The sequence below is a fragment of the Aotus nancymaae genome, unplaced genomic scaffold (assembly GCF_030222135.1).
Source record: "Aotus nancymaae isolate 86718 unplaced genomic scaffold, 86718_ANA_hifiasm-v0.15.2.pri h1tg000064l_1, whole genome shotgun sequence".
NCBI classification, from domain to species: domain Eukaryota; kingdom Metazoa; phylum Chordata; class Mammalia; order Primates; family Aotidae; genus Aotus; species Aotus nancymaae.
This window is the reverse complement of record NW_026988479.1, coordinates 25266690-25285212: the sequence shown is the minus strand read 5'-3', so window position 1 is coordinate 25285212 and position 18523 is coordinate 25266690. Positions and strand designations below refer to the sequence as shown.

The 18523-nt window shown below is 51.6% G+C and overlaps 1 protein-coding gene across 3 annotated transcripts in view; it reads left to right on the top strand.

Moving 5' to 3' along the window:
- Nucleotides 1–1155: 1155 nt before the first annotated feature.
- Nucleotides 1156–18523, top strand: part of CAMK2A (calcium/calmodulin dependent protein kinase II alpha) — a 70271-nt gene continuing 52903 nt past the window's right edge. Inside the window, exons 1-2 of one of the 3 annotated variants that reach the window (XM_064366509.1) lie at nt 1156–1390; nt 1562–1721. In XM_064366509.1, the coding sequence (XP_064222579.1) occupies nt 1660–1721 (62 nt within the window). In that variant the 5' untranslated portion in view covers nt 1156–1390; nt 1562–1659. Of the gene's footprint in view, nt 1391–1491; nt 1722–18523 lie in introns of those variants that run through there. The other 2 variants (XM_012451118.2, XM_012451202.2) reach the window with 2 other exon arrangements.

Here is an 18523-nt window from a genome sequence, read left to right as displayed (position 1 = left end):
CTCAGTCCACCAAGCTGTGAAATGAGCCAAGGCACCCTCTTTCCTGAGTGCAGAGGGGAAGGGGTATGCAGGGTCTGAGATTCCAAGTCCGAGCTAGAGTGATGGGGTGGTCATGGGCCTGCTTTAAACCTTCATTTTCCTACTCTAGAACCTAAAAAGAGGCCTCCTGTTTATATCGTTCCCAAAGGCCTTTACAGCCCTTAGCCCACTCCATCTTCATGGCCTTCCTCTGCAGGGCATCTTTGTTCCTCTGTTGTGTAGAAAAGAAGGTGGAGGCTCAGAGAGGATGAGTGACTTGCCCATGATCACACAGCTAATAAATGTCCAAGAATCAGAGTTCAAACTCAGATCCTTAGGCTTAAACTCCAGTCTCTTTTCTTCTTAACTCCAAGACCTTGAAGCAAGATCTTGTGGCTGTAGGTATGGCTGATGCCCTGAAGAGCTGAAGTTGGCAGGGAAGGTGCCCACAACATTTGGGAATGAAGATTTCAGGGCAGGTCTCCGGCCAGTGGCCTAGCCTGGGTAAGCCATGCCATGCTCACATCCCCACAGCTGCCTCTCGCCTCTTTTACCTTGAGTGGAAGCACAAGCAGAAACTGGGACGTGAGCCCCAGGAGACCAGATCTCCACGGTCCCCTTGGGGGCATGGAGTGGGAGAGAGGTTGTAGAGGGGGGCTCTGGAGGGGAGCAACTGTCACAGCTGTGAGAGGTGGGGGTGAGCAGGGCTCAGGGACAGGAGAGGCAGTGTTGCTTAGTAGCAACATTCAGGGCTGCTCCCTCCAGAATCCTGGGGTGTCCTCTGCGCTTCTCCGCCAAGCTAGAGTGCTAGTGTGATAGATCCGGTGGTAGAAGAGCTGAGAGAGCAGAAGCATAACAAGAAAGACAGAGGCAGAAGCCAAAAAAAAAAAAAAAAAATACAGAGGGCAACAGAGAGACAGTTACAGAGACTACAGTGATCCACAGAGGGAGAGCCATCCCCGTGAATTAGCCATCGTTTCCCTGTAAACCTTAGAACCCAGCTGTTGCCAGGGCAACGGGGCAATACCTGTCTCTCCAGAGACGAAGTTGCCAGGGTAACTGCATCCTGTCATTCTTTCCTGGGGACCATCCGGAATGCGGCACCCACTGGCCGTTACCATGGCAACTGCCTTTTTGCCCCACTTAATCCTATCCCGTCTGCTACAAGGGCCCCACAGTTGGAGATGGAGGAGGTGGGAAGAGAAAAGATCACTTGTGGATGAAGTTTGTTCTATTCCACCTCCTCCAGCCCCTCCTTGGGTCCATCACCCCAGGGGTGCTGAGTCCATCCATCCCCAGGCCCACACAGGCTTGCAGTATTGTGTGCTGTATGGCCAGGGCGTCCGAGAGCAGGTTTCGCAGTGGAAGGCAGGCAGGTGTTGGGGAGGCAGTTACCGGGGCAACGGGAACAGGGCGTTTCGGAGGTGGTTGCCATGGGGACCTGGATGCTGACGAAGGCTCGCGAGGCTGTGAGCAGCCACAGTGCCCTGCTCAGAAGCCCCGGGCTCGTCAGTCAAGCCGGTTCTCTGTTTGCACTTGGCAGCACGGGCAGGCGAGTGGCCCCTAGGTCCAGGAGCAGAGCAGCAGCACCCCAGTCCTGGTCCCCCAGTCCCAAGCCTCGCCTGCCTGCCCAGCGCCAGGATGGCCACCATCACCTGCACCCGCTTCACGGAAGAGTACCAGCTCTTCGAGGAATTGGGCAAGTGAGTTGTGCCTCAGGGAGTTCTGGAAGACATGGTGGGGGGGAGGTCAGTGTCTTGAGCGAGGCGTGTGTGCCTGCCATGCTTGGGGAGCATTCTTGTGTATACAGATGAAGGCAGACTACATGAGTTTGGGGGTACCTGCCTGTGCACAGAGCGTCCAGAGTCAGGCGTGGGCATGTTTGTGGGTGCATAGATGTGCCAAGCTAGCCAGGCGAGTGTGTATGTAGGGATGAAGGGTTGACAGTGTATGCCAGTACACACGCACACACATACACACACATGCACACAAGTACACACAACCTGGATACACACAGATTCTTAGAGACTCAGGGTTAAAAAGGGATTTTCCTAGTCAGCTGGGTCCAAAGCTGGAATTCCTTCTCCAGTTTTGCTTGAGGTGGCCATTTGGCTTCCACTTAGATACTTCCAGTGACAGAGAATTCACCAGCACCCAGTAGTTCTTCCTGACTTTAGACACCTACAGTGACTGTACAGAGTGGCCAACTTCTCCCTCCCCACCTCCCCCTTCTCAGCTCCTGCCAGGAGTGAGGGCATCAGTACAGTAGGGGTTAATATCTGAGCACGACAGGCTTCCCGGGTGTTGGGAGGTGGGGAGGGGCAATCAGGCAAGCTGTAGCGGAGGCACTGCTGTTTCAGGGGCTGGGGTATGAAGGGTGCAGCGGCTCTGGATCTTTGGCAAAGTTGTCCAGCCCAGAGCTCATTTTCTGTCCTGACGACTGCTGTGGAGAGAAGGGAGGGAGGATGAGGAAACAGGGGAGCCCCTTGTGGGTGGCCTAGTAGGTGGTGGAGTGGCAGGGAAGGGTTCCTGGATGTCTCAGTTGGGTTTCTGGAGGATCCTGGGATGGGTCAAGGGTTGGGTGCATTTTGGAGGCAGAGTTTGCCTTGTGGGCAAAGAAGCACCGATGCCCTGTTGGTTTCTGCTGTGGCAGCAGGAGCACGGGGGGGAGGGGCCCTGGAGGCAGGTGTGTGCTGGTGTGAGTTCTGAATGTGTTTGCACCAGTGTGCATTTTGAGGAGGAGTGATGTGTGTTGCTGTAAAAGGACTTGTGAGGGAAATTGATTGTGACACTGGGGTACACTGGTGTGGCCCGAAAGGGTGTGCAAGCATTCATGCATGTGCACCAGGAAGAGGTGCTTCATGTGTAAGATCTGAAAATGCAAGTGTGCCTGGAAAGGGTGCATGTGTCCTGTGACTATCACAGGAGTGCTGTTGGTTGGGTCGAATGAGAGCAAGGGTGTGGACATGACTCATTATATGTGCACATGTATGGCACGTTAGAGCTGTGTGCACATAGGAAGACACATGTGTATGAGGTCTGGGGGTGTGTGCGGATGCTCATGTGAGATGCGGACACAATGGTGTTCCTATGAGGTCTTGACATGCACATCTTTGAAAGCTGGGGTCATGCACACAGGAAGATGTACGGGTGTGTGCACACGCATGTGTGTGCATGTGTGAGGCCTGGGCTCACAGGCTTGTGTGGGAGTATGGGTGTTATAGGCATGTGTGAGCTCATGCTGGTGTCTGTATATGTGTAGGAAGGAGGTGGCCCTGTGACTGTATACAAGAAGGCTGCTTGCGCGCACACACACACCCCCCCAGGCTATCCTACAGGCATATACCACCTCCCATGAGCACACATACCCATGTGTAGGTGTGTGTTCACTCTTATCTGCAGACTTTCTGCTTTTCTGAATGTGCTTTTATTGGGGGTAGGGGCAGAAACAAAATGTTTGGGGCTTCTCTAGAGGACTGAGGCTGTCTACAAACTTGTGCAGGGACCCCTCTCCAGGTGTTTTCCAGTGCACGCCTAGAATCCAAGAATTCCCTGATTAGCGACGAAGCTGCCTTTCAGGGAGTGACCAAGACTGGGTTCCAGCAGGACTGCGTCATGAGTACAGTGAGATGGAGTTGAGATGTGACTCAAGCACTCAAAGTGAAAATAAAAGTGATGTTTTGCCCTGAGAGGAGATGGATATCATTAAGACTGGGTTTTGTGGGGACAACTTGGCAAAGAGACCCTTTGTGAGCCTTCACAAGGAATTTCAGGGGTAAGGGAGCCCTGGTGTGGCCATGGCAGGAAAACTGAGGGTAAAAGACATGGCTAGGCCTTCTTTAATCAATTTCAGGCTTCTTCCTTCCAGAACCATCAGTGCTTTTAACCTTTTTTAGGTCACATATTCCTTCAGGAATCTGATGAAAGTGTAAATCTACGTTCCCCAGAAAAACGCACAAAGCTACGAAATGTTGCATGCAATGTCAGGAGCTTGCAGGACATCAGGAAGGCTGTGTATGAGTTGAAGGTTGCGGAAGCTTATATCAGAGAAAAGGGGATGAAGTGGCCTGGTTCCACACCTCTGATGTCTGTGTTAAAAAGGCCAGAGCACATCACTGAGGAGTCTGGGGCTCCTGCTCTGCACAGCAGCTTCAGTCTGAGCATCCAGTGGTGCAGGGAGGGGCAGTGCCCTGCATGGCCATTGAAGACACAGGCTCTGTCCCTCACCACCCATAGCTCTGTGACACTGGGCAGGCTGTGCTACCTCTTCCCCTCCACTTGTAGTCTAGAGATAAAAAGGGCTGTGAGGATTCAATGAGATGTTGCATGTAGAGACACAGCCTTGAGCCTGGTGCACGATGGGTCCCCAGGGCCGATTGCTACCGGGGTGACTGTTGTTGTTCTCAAAGGCTGGGCGAGGCTAAAAGCGAGGAACGGGACCTGCTTGTACCTTTTGTCTGGAGTCGGTCCATCCAGGGCTGGGAGGAGGTTGCCCAAACCGTGCTTCCCTGCTGGCTGGCTGGGAGGCAAATACTCCTCTTCTGTGGAAGGAAGCCATGAGGGGTATAGGAAGGAAGCCATGCAGGGCCTGTCCTTCAATTGATGACCCACAGTTCCTACCAGCTGGGACACTGCAGTCACCACCCAAAAGCTGAGCCCGCATCCCAGAACCCACTTCAGATCACTAGCAGGGTGACTGGAAGAGGCAGCCAGGTTGGCCTTCAAAGGGCACATGGGAGCCTTTGGGTCTCCCTCTTCAAGGCCTTGGGCTGCCCAGCTGGAGAAGTGGGCAAAGCCCTCTGGAGGGCTTCTGGCATCCTGCCCAGTGAGGTCTGGCTCAGGACTGCAGGCCTTTGCAGAGCCCCAGGTAGGGCTGGCTATGGATCTGAGAGGAGCTGCTCTTTTCCAGCCCTAGTGGGCAGCCCTCTGGGAACCTGTGACTGGGGCCGGAGCCCTGTGCAGGGCTTCTGGAGCCTCTTGATGCTACTGGACTGCAGTATATGAATTCAGAAGAGTCAAGAACTTGATTCCGGTCCCCTAGAAGGTTGGGGTGGGGCTGTCTCTTGGGATCCAGGATGAGCTCATCCTTCCTCCTTTGACCCAATCCTCTTCTCTCCTGAGGATGAGAGAAATAAAAGCCCAGACCCTAGAGGCACAGAAGCTTGCAGGAAGCATGCTGGACCAGCTCCAGGGTTCAGTGTGACTGAAGTGGCCAAGCCCGGGCTCCCAGCATACCCAGCCTTCTCCAAAGACCTCTCTGAGAAAGGGAAGAATGCTGGTTATTGGGCGAAGGGGTGGACACAGATGCACCAGAGGGCCCAGGGAAGGGGTCACGTTCAAGGAAGTGGAAAATGAACCTTTTCCAGCCTTTGGCATTCTCTGGGCTTCTGATCCTTCCCTCAGGAGGGGTTAGAAAGGCAGAAAGTTGCCCTGAAGCCTGTGTCATCACTGGGCTGTATGGGAAGAGTCTCCGAAGGAGATTTTACTTGAGAGAGGGAGAGGGAGGGAGGAAGAGAGACTGGAGAGAGAGCTTAGCCCACTCTTTTCTCTCTAGAAACAGATTTGAAACTGACTCAAGGCAGAGCTGGGGTGGGAGACGGGGTTGTCGGGGCTGCAGTTGGCCAGCCTGGTTGACAGGGAGGAGAGGGCAGCTTCCTCCACCTGGGCTTCTTCTCACCTGGGCTGATCCATGAGTGGCAGTGTGGCCCAGAGGCAGCTCCCTGCACTGAGGTCCTGGGGCCTGGGTGCTGAGCTCTAACATCTGTAGAATGTGCTTAGTGATCCTGCCTTTCCCAGGCAGAGCCGATGGGGGGATGGACAATGTCATGTTGGAGAGAGAACACTGAGCATCCACGCACCCGAAAACTGGGGGCCGTACTTTCCTCCACCTCTTATACCCTCTCCTATCCACAGCACTTTGGGGCCGGTGAGGCTCTTCATCCATGAGCTCATCTCTGGAGGAGGCGGGCAGGGCTTACTCATCCATCTTACAGATGAGGAGACCGCAGCTTGAGGAGGTGGAGAGACTGGCTCAGGGGATTGTGTCCAGGCCTCCAGCACCCGGCATATGGGGAAGACTGCTGAGAGGGATTGCAACTGGTGCCATAGCTGGAGAACGTCCTTCCTCTTGCCCACTAACAAGGGAAGAGGAGCAGTGGCCACATGGGCAGGGGAACTCTGAGGTTGCTGATTTTCCAATCATGATTCCACCTCTGATATACTGGGCCATCCTGGGTGAATCATTTGCCCTTTGTGTGCCTCAGCTTTACCATCTGTAAAATGGGGATCATAATACCTCTGGAGATGCCTGCAATGCCCCATTAGAGATGCCACTGTCTGTAGCCTCCCTCTGTGGAGGGCACACATGGGAAATTGCAGACCCCCAGAACATCAGAATTGTAAGGACCATGGAGATGCTCTGCTCATTGCATAGATGGTCCTTGCCTTGGTCTCTGGGAGCCAAGGCCACAGGAGAGACAGGGCCTGGGCTTGGGGACTAGATGATGTGCAGCAACCAGAGGCCAAAGGATGGGAAATTGAGGGGCAAGACCTCAAGGAAGGGGTGTCAGGAACAGGGAATGGACAAGCTTTCCTCCCTCTCCTCCAAGCCATCAGAGCCGCAGGCACGCACATGTTCTGGTGCACGCTGCAGCCCTCCGCCCCCGCGCAGCCGCCCCCACACAGGCTGAGACACACTGACACTCTGCTGAGCCTCCCTCCCTCCCTCCCTTCCTCCCCACCTCCCTCCACAAGCACAGTGACACTGCCGCCAGCATCCCCTGCAGTCCGGGCCATGGCCGTCTCTGTGGGTGTACGCACAGCCTCAGAGCGCAGCACCTGCATCCTGTTGCTGATGTCTGCGTGCTCACACACACCTGTGCATCTTCACACAGCTCACAGGAGCACACACATGCACATGGACACACATATACGCTGGCTGTGACAGGGCATAGAGCATCGATCCATCTCCCAGTGCAGGGAGAGCAAGATGGCGCTGGCTGGGTTTCTGGGCTCTCTCTGACTCTGTTTGTCTCCCTCTATGCTCGTCTCTCCATCTCTCTGATCTCACTCTGTCTCTGTCTCTCTGCCTCTGCCTCTGTCTTTGTCCCCCTTTGCCTCAGTCCCCTTTCTGCATGTGAACTGCCTGTGGTCCTCTCTCCCAGCTTCTCCGTGGCACTGTAAGAAGCCTTCCACCCTAGGCAAGCCTGGTGCAGCCCACCCTGCTGAGACCTAGTCCTGGTCCTCTAGGTCCTCGTGTGGCATGGCTGTCCACCACGGAGTCAGGGGGGCTCTAAGGCCAGTGAGACTCTCTGTGCTGGAGAAGGTTGAGGGCCTTGGTGTCTTGGGGTCATATAAAAGGAGGGATACACCGTGCACAGTGGCACATACCTGTAGTCCCAGCTACTTGGGAGGCTGAGGCTAGAGGATTGCTTGAGTCCAGGAGTTCTGGGCTGTAGTGCAACGTGCCGATCAGGTGTCTGCACTAAGTTTGACATCAATATGGTGACCTCCCGGGAGTGGGGGACCACCAGGTTGCCTAAGGAGGGGTGAACTGACCGAGGTCGGAAACGGAGCAGGTCAAAACTCCCATGCTGATCAGTAGTGGGATCGCGCCTGTGAATAGCCACTGCACTCCAGCCTGGGCAACACAGTGAGACCCTGTCTTAAAAAAAAAAAAAAGAAAAGAAAAAGAAATTGAAAAAAAAGGAGGAATACATCCAGGATCCTTGCATCCTTTCAACAGATATTTCCTGAGCACGGACTCTGTTCCCAGCCCTAGGTTGAGCCCAGCATGTACCACATGCAAAACTTATGTGATTTCTGCCCTGGCGGGGCTCACAATGCGGTGCAAAGCCAACATTAATTAAATCACTTCAGAAATCATTATTTAAATGCAACTGGGTAAGGGCTTTGGCCACACACATGGAATTGTGAGCTGCAAAGAGACCTCAATTAGTTGGGGTGAGGGAGGTATCAGGGAAAGTTTCCTGAGGCTGTGACATTAGGGAGCTGGAGGCTGAATAAGAGTTACCTAGAGGTTGGCTGGGTGTGGTGGCTCATGCCTGTAGTCCCAGCTACTCGAGGGGCTGAGGTGGGAGGATTGCTTGAGCCCAGGAGACAGAGCCTGCCGTGAGCTCTGATCATGCCATTGCACTCTAGCCTGGATGACAGAGCAAGACCTTATCTCTGTTTTAAAAAGAGAGAGAACATGAGAGGAGGGAAGAAGAGGTAACCAGAGGAAAGAGGGTGGAAGAGTGCTCCTAAGAGTGGGAACAACTCAGACAAAAGCTCTGAGGTATGTATTTCAGTGGAGCATGCAGCCCTAGGGGTATCTGGGGTCCTACTCTTTTCTGGCCTGTTCAGCCTGACCTGAATCTCTAGATGCTGGGTCCTAGCGGGACTATTAAAAATCTGTAGATTGTCTGGAACAGGGGACCAGGCAGGGTGGTGAAGGTCTGGAAGCTGAATCAAGTGAGAGAACACTGAGGAACTGGGGGGCAGACAGAAGAGACCTCTTGGGGGCTACATCTGCCTCCTCCCCAACCAATCATTTCTGCAGAGATGTCCTGGGGCTTGAGAGGTCCTAGAGGCAGAGCTGCCAACTTTCTAGAGTAAGAGAGGTAGCTTTCAGCTCCACAGAGGGAAGACATTCTTATGGTCAGAACTGCTCCTGCATCCCAGAGCTGGCTGTGGCCTCAGGAGCGAGTGCTCTGGCAGCAGAGATGTGCAAATTCCCACCCTCATTCACTTGCCTTCCTTGCATGCCTCCTGCCCAAATCCCTACCCTCACCTGGGGAGATGCTTTGCTACAAGAATGAAATGGGAGACGGTTTAGGGCCAGGGTATTCCATTTAGCATATTGGAGGGAGGAGGGCTCCGTTGTCTTACAGATAGCAAGATAAGGCTCAGAGGGGTCGAGGGCCTTGCCCATGGTGACACAAGCCAGTGACACAGGAGAACTGGACACTCCAGCCTCTGTCCATTCTAGTGTTTGGCTCTCCTACCCCTGGAAGCCTCTCTCTTTGATGCTCGGACCTCTAAAAGCCTTTGTGGTGTATACTCTGGACCGGATGAGGCCATCAAAGACTGAGAAGAAAGTTACCTCTTGGCATATCCCCTGCCTTGCTGGGCTGTAGACCTGCCTTTAAGCACTGTAAAAAGAAACTTGAGACTGGGTAAGGCGGCTCACACCTGTAATCCCAGCACTTTGGGAGGCTGAGGTGGGTGGATCTCCTGAGATTGGGAGTTCGAGACCAGCCTGACCAACATGGAGAAACCCCATCTCTACTAAAAATACAAAATTAGCTGGGCATGGTGGCACATGCCTGTAATCCCAGCTACTTGGGAGGCTGAGGCAGGAGAACTGCTTGAACCCAGGAGGTGGAGATTGTGGTGAGCCAAGATTGCACCATTGCACTCCAGCCTGGGCAACAAGAACGAAACTCCATCTCAAATAACAAAACAAACAAACACCCCCAAAAAACCAACAACAAAAAAAGAAAATAGAAATTTTTCTGTTTTTCTTTTTGCGACCCATTTGAAAAAACCCTTGCGCAGCCAAAATAAGGAATCTGTTGGAACTTCTGTTGGTTCAGTGTTCCCTGCAGCAAACAGATTCTTCCGGTTCCCAGCCCTTCTGTGTCCCCCACGAGACTTCTGCTGAGCTGGTGTTTGGGGGTGGGGGGCAGTGTGGGACAGCTTGAACACACTGCGTCCCTGCAGCATCTTCTAGAGTCTGGGAGTGGGTGGCTGCAGGCAGTCGAGAGGACGGAAGAGGTATGGTTTCAGTAACAGGTCCTGGGATTTTCTGGCTGTATATATAATGCTTTGGTCTGTGGAGTTCTGCTCACAGAGCTGGGAAGAAGTGGGGAGAGTCAAGCAAAGGGGATGGTGAACACCCAGCCCCATCTTCTCAGAGCTGTTTGCCATTTGAGAACTTGCATAGCTGTGTTTTGTTTGTTGATTATTAAGAAAAGGTACTAATGCCTCAATAGGAAAGAAAGAAAAAGAAAGAAAGAGATGGCTTAAATATTACTTATCAAAAAAGATAAAAAAATGAAAAAAAGAAAAGAAAAAAGAAAAATAAAAAAAGATAAAAACAAAAGAAAAAAAACTAAAAGAAAAAAAAAACAAAAGACAACCAAAAAAAATTATTTATCAACAGTTGATTTCACAGATGGGTAAGCTGAAGCCTAAAAGCTTCTCATTGTTTCTGAATGAATTAGACCCCAGCTTTTTAACTGTTTTGGGAAATAGGAGCCTTCAGAGAATCTCACCTAAGCTATGGGTACTCTCCCCCTCCCAAAATGCACACTCACTGTGACACGCAGAATGCTGTTATTTTCCACAGGTCCTCCTACTCTAAAGCCCAACTGTGGACCTCGAGGTCAGAACCCCTCTGATCTGAGAGTACTGCGTATTGGAAAAAGCAATGGACTATGAATCAGCAGTCCTGGGTTCAAAGTCTTGGTTCCAGTTTCTTCAGCTTTGGAATGGGAGGGGGTGGACTGTAACATGATGGGCTATACCAGGTTCTGATGCAGCCACATGTGGCCCACACTCTAGCCCAGTGCATGGTGCTGCCTCTGTGGCCAACCCCAGCTCTTTCCTTTTCCCCAGGCATTCTAACCCTGTCTATTCTGGGTTCCACGTCCTGGGTAATCAAATCAGCCAGCCTGGGCTATGTGTTACTGACCACCAAGGGGTTTTGGATGCAGATTCTCTCACATATAACAGATCTATCTGCAATTGACCAGGAACTTTCTGAAATCCTCCCCAGCTCATCTCAGAGAAGTGAAATGCTTAAGTATCTTAACTGAAAATGGGGAAATTTTGGGGAGGAGACTGGGATTTGATTATGAGGTGCCTGCCATGTAGCATCCAGGCAAGATAATGAGTAGCTAAAAATATGGGGCTAGAATTCCAAAGACAGGAGGGGGCTCTGCATGTGGATTTCAGTCTTGGGCGATGGTCAATGGCTTTAACTATTTGGGGAGTCATGGACTCCTTTGTGGAGCTGATGACTACGCATCCTTTTTCCAGAACAATGCACAGACACAGAATCATTTAAATACAGTTTTAAGTGGGTTCTCAAATGCCCAGAGCCTCCCCAGAGATCGCAGCTAATGGCCCCTGGTAGAGGGGATGGGCTGGAGTGGTAAGAGGGCGGGTGGAGAGAGGCCAGGGAGCAGCAATACTAAGGGAAGGTGGGGCAGGGAAGGCATTGTCAGTGATGGGGGAGGCCAGGAAACCGCTGCGATCTAGAAACAAAAGAAAAGGTGAACTCAACGCTGTGTTCAGTGGGGCCAAATGCTACCTGGGGTGGGGCAGGCAAGGTGCATTAGGCTCCTGGGGGGACTGCGAGGGATAGTGGTGAGGGTGGGAGGAAGAATGGGTGGGCAAACCTGGCGCCGGCATTTCTTCCATGGAGCCCTGGGGGCGGCAGCCAGATTGTAGTGGGTTCATGGAGTGTGGGAGGTGGGAAGAGGAGGCGGCGGATGTCGGACATTTGTTCTGGAAGTTTGGCAGCAAAGAAAAAGGGAGGAAGGAAACAGCCCAGGCTGCTGGGTCGAGAGAAGGGTTCTTGGTGGTTTTGTTTTATTTGAGGGAGGTGTTTTATTTTTCTGGAAGGAGGGAGACCTGAGCATGTTTGAAGAAACAGTCAATGAAGGGCAGAGAGTAAAGACCGCCCTAAGGGGCCCAGACAATCAGACCCCCATGGAGCCCAGAGTGGAGGGGAGTGCGCGGTGAGTGTGCTGTCCCCAGAAGGCCGCAACAGATAAAAAGTGCTCCTGTCTGCTGAGACTCACAGGTATACCACGGGCTCTGAGTGGCTTGAGGTGAAGGTGAAGAGGCTTCCTTTTGAGAAAGTGGCAGCAACCAGTCTTTGGTAGCAGAGACCCCTCACAAGTGGCCCCAGGAGGGAGGCAGGGCTGGTGTTCCTCACCCCCGTCTTTCAACTGAGGAAACTGAGGCCCAGAAGAGTAAGCAAACTGGTAGCCAAGCTGAGTGAGGCTCAGGACTTCTGACTCCCCATCTAGTGCTCCTGGAGCCGCACTTGGCTACATGTCAACTCTTCCTGCTGTTTCAGGCCAGGGAGGGCGGTGGGCCCCTGTGGGCTGCCAGCCAGCTACACCCGGGACACCTTGCCTGCCAGGCAGCCAGAAAGCAATTTCCCAGCGTGAATCTTGCTTTTCACAGCCCATTAGCACGTTCCCACATTCTCAGCCGCGCACCGGACCCACTGTCACTGTGCCCTCTCGTCTGTCTGCTGGAGTGCCAGAGCGGGGCCTCCCTGCCTGCCCACACTCCTGCTCGTCTACCCTCAGGGGCAGGCTGCTCAGCCACCTCACTGTGGCTCCCACAACACCTCCACCTTGGCTTGCTTCTTCCCCAGGCTTGGCAAACAATGTCCGTTTTGTTTCTAATGATGCCAGCTGTCCTCCTCCCTTTGTGGATAATGATGCCTACACAAGGCATTGTTCCTTGAGCATTTACTATACCCCAGGGACTCTGCCAAACTCATTGCCTACCTTATTATCTCATTGAATCCTTGAAACAACTGCATAGGATTGGTGCTATTATTGTCCACATTTTGCAGGGGGAGGAGACAGGCTTACTGAGGTGAAGTAGCTTGCTAGGAAGTAGCTGACCCATGATGTGAACTCTGCTCCTCTCTATGTAGAACCACACTCTCCATCACCCACATATTGTTATTTAAATTAAATCAAATAAGAAATTGGGTGCCTAGTTCCACTAGTCCCATTTCAAGTGCTCTGTAGCATCTGTGGCTGGTGACTGCCGCAGTGGACAGCTCAGAGTGTTTCCATCATCACAGGAAGTTCTGTTGGAACTGGTAGAAAACATTAGAGCTGGAAGGCCACCGCATTCCTGAGCCTCATCCCTACCCTAACCTCCACATTGCAGATGAAGAGACTGTGGTCCTCACTGGGACCGGTTCTCGCCTAAGTCCTCTCAGCAGGGCTGAGGGCTGAGACTCGGTTCCTCCAGTGTCTGACTGTCTGTCTCTCCCCCACACACCCCTCCCTGCCTACATTCTGTGTCCCTCTGGCTCGCATGGATGCGTCATATCTAGGGTGATATATGTGTGCTTTGTCTCACCTACAGCCCCATAGCATCACACACTTAGGGGCTAGACCAGGTTGCCAATACATGCCTATGGCCAGACACCCACCCCTTGCACACAGGAACACTTCCACCACCCCTCCTCCTTTGCACCCAGGGCCACTCCCCCACATCCCTCCAGGAATTCAGAAACACTTTCACAGACACTTCTAGGACTGTCCATGGCCATCCAGCACAGCCCTCACACCCAGGCCTCATCCCTTCCTCTTGGGACCCTTGGCCATCACCTCCCACCCTTGCCCTCCCCACCTTGGCCTCCTTGCCTCTCCAGCCCTATCCTGTTCCCAAGCTCCAGCCCACCCACCCATCTGCTGGCCACCTGCTCAGCTCAGGGCCACAAGAGGAGTGGGCTGGCTCTTCTGTTTGCCAAGGTTTCCTGGCTGTGGCCACTTGTTCATGCAGGACAAGAATATAGAAATATGGTTTTTTAAAAAACAGAAGATAAAAAGAGAGTTTAGGGCTGCCGACTCACTGCTCTCACTCTCATTTTTGCTAGGACTTTCCTCTGATCCCCACAGCCATGGCAGGCAGGGATGGAGCCTGAGGCTGCCTAGGTAGCAGCCCAGCCCCTTTCCTTGCCTCATTCAGCCCCCCTTTCTCCCCCCGCCATGTCCCATGTGCTTGGTACTGTGCCAAATGTTTCACGCCAGTTACTTCACTTAATCTCCTGACAAACCCAGGAGGTAAAGGCTATCATTGCCCTCTAATAGGAAGACGCAGAAAGGTGATGTGTCAAGTTCAGCGTCACACATTTAGGGGTGAGCTAGGATTGGCCCACAGGTCTTTGTGACTCCAGAGCCTCTGCTCTTGAAGAGCACATTGTCCTGTCTTTGGTTGAGTCAGAGGAAAAAGTGCAAGTGACCTGGATTCTCTTTACAGCCTCAATTTAGAACATGCCTGCTCATGTGAGGCTCAGTTTCCTGATCTGTTAAATGGGCGATCAGAATTCCGACTTCACAGGATTGCTGTGAGGGTCCAAAGGGTGCTTAATGGTGAATGTACATTGGAAAGGAGGAAGACTTCTGGGCTTGTGAGGGGCTGGTACCCTCTGGATCAGCCGCTCTAAACTTGTTTTGAGAAACTCCTCCCTCTGAGCATCTGATAAAAGCTATGCACCTTTACCTCCCCTCCAAAAAATGCACTTGCTTATACTTGGATGCACTGGGTGTCCTTCAAGGGTTCAGGGTTCCCACACTGCCCCACCTATGGCATGGACCCCTGGTGAGGAGCCTCTAATTTGCACCAAAGCTTGCTGCTGTTCTGAAGAGGAAGTTCAGCAAGTGTGGCTTCTCTTGTTTTATAGACGTGGCTCTTATGGCCTCTGCTCACTGAGCCAGGGCCCAGGCTCTTGGGGCCCGTCAGGCCTCCCTGCACAGAGCGCTCACTGGCCCCCACCTGGGTTGATTTCCAAGGGAGGCAGGATATGCGGCAAGACTTCCCCGGAAGGCACTGGGCAGTGCTGGGCTCCCTGGGAAAGAATCACCCCTAGATGGAGTTAAAATGAAATTGCAGATTTCCTGGACCTACACCCAGACATACTGATTTAGGAGGTCTGGGTGGGGCCTTGGAATTTACTTACTTTTTCTTTTGAGACGGAGTCTTGCTCTGTCACTCAGGCTGGAATGCAGTGATGCAATCTCAGCTCACTGTAACCTCCGCCTCTGGCACTTAAGTGATCCTCCTACGTCAGCCTCCTGAATGGCTGGGACCACAGACGTGCACCACCACGCCCAGCAGTAGAGATGGGGTTTCACCACATTGCCCAGGCTGGTCTCAAACTCCTGGGCTCAACCGATCCTCTCACCTTGGCCTCCCAAAGTGTGGATTGCAGACATGGGCCACCACCCCCCAGAATCTGTTTTTTTTTTTTTTTAAAGATCCAGCTGGGCCTGGTGGCTCATGCCTGTAATCCCAGCACTTTGGGAGGCCGAGGCAGGCAGATCACGAAGTCAGGAGATTGAGACCATCCTGGCCAACATAGTGAAACCCCATCTCTACTAAAAATACAAAAAACTAATGAGGAGTGGTGGCATGCACCTGTAGTCTCAACTACTTGGGAGGCTGAGGCAGGAGAATCACTTGAACCCAGGAGGCGGAGGTTGCAGTGAGCCAAGATCATGCCACTGCACTCCAGCCTGGGTGACAGAGCGAGACTATCTCAAAAAAAGAAAAAAAGGAAAAATATAAATAAAAGATCCTCCAGGGGAGTCTGAGGCAGCCAGTTTGATAAGCACTAATCTAAGGTCTTTACCTAGAAGGGCGTTTTGCCTCTCTAATGGAGAAATTATCTTCATCCCTCCCTCCCTCTGTCCAACCATCCCTCCCTCTATTCCCTCATCCACTCAACACATATTAATTGAGCTCTAGCTTTGGACCAAGCTTTGGCAGGTGCTTCTGAGCAGGACGAGACCCAGCTCCTGCACTCTGGAGCTTATAACCTTCCCTGCCTTCTGCCCTTCTTTTCCTGGAGTTCTCAGAACCTTACCCAGATGTGGCCACTTTCAACATTTTTTCTCAAAGGGCTTTTGAGGATCACAGCTCCCAGCTAGACGGGGACCTATAAAGGTCTTTGGGTCCATCCCCATGCCTGGGTAGAGTGGGCACCTTTGAGAGACCAGTTGTCCCCGACCTTCCTTAGATGCCTTTTCCTGTTCCTAACAAGCCATCTGAAAATTTCCTTTTCTGTCTTATATCAGTTTCTCTCACTCTTGCTGAAATCTACCTCCTGCTCCTGCAAGTAACACTCACACCAGGTAGTCAACCACTGGGGGCAGAGAGGAGAAAGGGAAAGTCCTGGCCCTCAGATACTCACTGTCAGTGTGGGAGAGATAAGCAGGAGGAAGAGCCACCGCCAATCTGAGCTAGATGGAGATGTAGGATTACGATATTATGATGTAATAAGAAATATAGAAATATATATTTGGTCATTTTCCCTGGTTCTTGACACAGAACTCCCCAAACTCTTGGGGGTACTAACAGCGTCCTTTGTTCTAATATTTGGTCTTAGAACCCAGTTCCTGACTTGGAGGTCCCACCTGCCTTGGAATTTCCTGGGTGATGAGAACGTCTTTTGTTCTAATGAGGCAGCTTTGGGTGGGTGCCTGTATGGGAGCCGGTCACAGAAAGACCAAACCATGATCAGAAGCTTGGAACTTTCAGCCCCTCCCCCCATTCTCAGGGAGAGGAGAGGGGCTGGGGATTGAGTTAATAATTAATCATGCCTAGTGATGAGGCCTCCATAAAGGACTCTTAAATATGGAGCTCGAAGACCTTCTGGGTTGGTGAACACATCCACATGCCTCAAGGGTGGCACACCCCAACTCCATGGGGACAGAAGTTCCTGTGTTCGAGATCCTTCCAGACCTTGCTCTGTGCCCCTCTTCATCTCGCTGTTCATCTACCCTTTATCATAACCTTTATTGTAAACACTCACACACACACACACACACACACACACACACCCCCAGTAAAAGTAAGTGTTTCTCTGAGTTTTGTGAGCCATCATAGAAAATTATAAAAGGAGGGAGTTATGGGTAACCTGATAACCCACTCTTTGTGATTGGCATCTGAAGCAAGGGGACTGTCTTATGGGACTTAGCCTTAGCCTGTGAGGTCTGGACTAACTCTAGGTAGTTAGTTTCATAATTGAATCATAGGATACCCAATTGGTGTCCAGAGAATCAGTTGGTGTGAAAAAAAAAAAAAAACTCTCCAGAGCTGGTGGCCAGAAGTGTGGGAATGATGGAAGAAAAGTGAATTTTTTTCTAAGCAGGGGTGCTCTGGAAGCACGGAGGAGAGGCTGCATAGCAGTCTCTGGGAAGAGCTTGGGGTCTTGCTGCTTTCTTCCTGGTAGCATATGGGCAGACTGCACACCCCAAGAAGGACCCACAGCTGCATGAGGCCCTCTGTGTGTCCATGAATTCTGGCCCTCTCTAGCTGTTATACAAGGTTATATTTCTTGGTCTCTAGTCTGTATCCTGGCTCCTTCCTCCTCATCCTTCTTCAGTTTCCCAGCCGCTCATTTCCTGCTGCCCAGACATGAAGCCAGTGCTCAGGGCGGTGTGCAGAGCAGGCATCTGTGCTAGCCTGTGGGCTTCCTTGGTGCCTGCCAGCATCCTCCTCTATCTTGTCAGCCTCATCTTTTTGTATGCTCAGAGGTGCCCATAAGCTTGGGATGGGGGATCCAAGTTTGGAGGATGTGATGGGCGAAGCCATGTCAAAAACCTGGGCATGGCCCTGCCTGCCAGGAAGTGGAAGGCTTACTTGGTGTGGAAGTCACACGGAGTGCTAGCATCTGAGTTCTAGACACAGCTCTGCCTATTAGGAACCATGTGATCTTGATCAATCTACACTGAGCTACACTGGAGCTCAAGGTCTCAAGGAATCAGAATCTGCATTTTAACAAGGTGCCTGGGTGATTTCCATGGACATTTAGGTTTGGAAAGCCTGCCCAGGAGACTCTTCTTGCCATTAGCATGGTGTTACGGTGGCAATAGTGGTGACCCTGGTCACTATCAGGCCCTTCAGGACTCTTCTCTGTATACAAAGGGGTTGGACCACATGGCTTTTGTGGCAAAGAGTGCAAAATGGTATCTAGACGCTAGATCTAGCCTTAGACAAGTTTTGTTTGGCCTAATACCATCCTCAAATTCTTTTGGAACAGGTGGCAGTATTTAAAAATTGGGCAATTTCTCATCAATATCTAAACTTGTAGTTTTTCCTGAAAAATCAAATGAGGTAGGAAATGGGCCACATTCTACATGGCAACAATATTTTCCCCTGTGAGCTGGAAAACTCACAGCCTTTGCCCCAAGTTCTCTTCTAATTACTAATAGTTTGAGGATAAAATCCCAAGGGCCTCTTAAAACATGAAAAGATGCTCAGCCTCACTCTTAATATGACAACTACAAATTAAATTACAGCAAATTGCCATTTTCCACCTGTCTCTCTAGCAAAAAAAGTTGGATAATACACTGTGTCAATGAGGGTAAAGGAACTGGTCCCCTTGCATGCTAGTGGGAAATTGAGTTGGTACAATCTTTAGTATGGACAGTCTCTCATTATCCATCAAAATCGGCAAACAACGCCTACCCCTTGACCAGATAACACAAGTTCTGGAAATGTATCCCACACAGACACATGCATACAAAGGAGATATAATTCAAATGCACACATACTCGGCTAATTTTTGTAGCATTGTTTGTGATGGCTATAGATGGAAACTAATCTGAGCGCCCATGAGTAGGGGACTGGCTGAATAAAGGATGGGACAGCCATACAATTACAGACTAAGTAACGAGGAACTCTTAGGTTACGATATGGAATGAGGGCCTCCAAAAATATATCATCTACTGAAAAA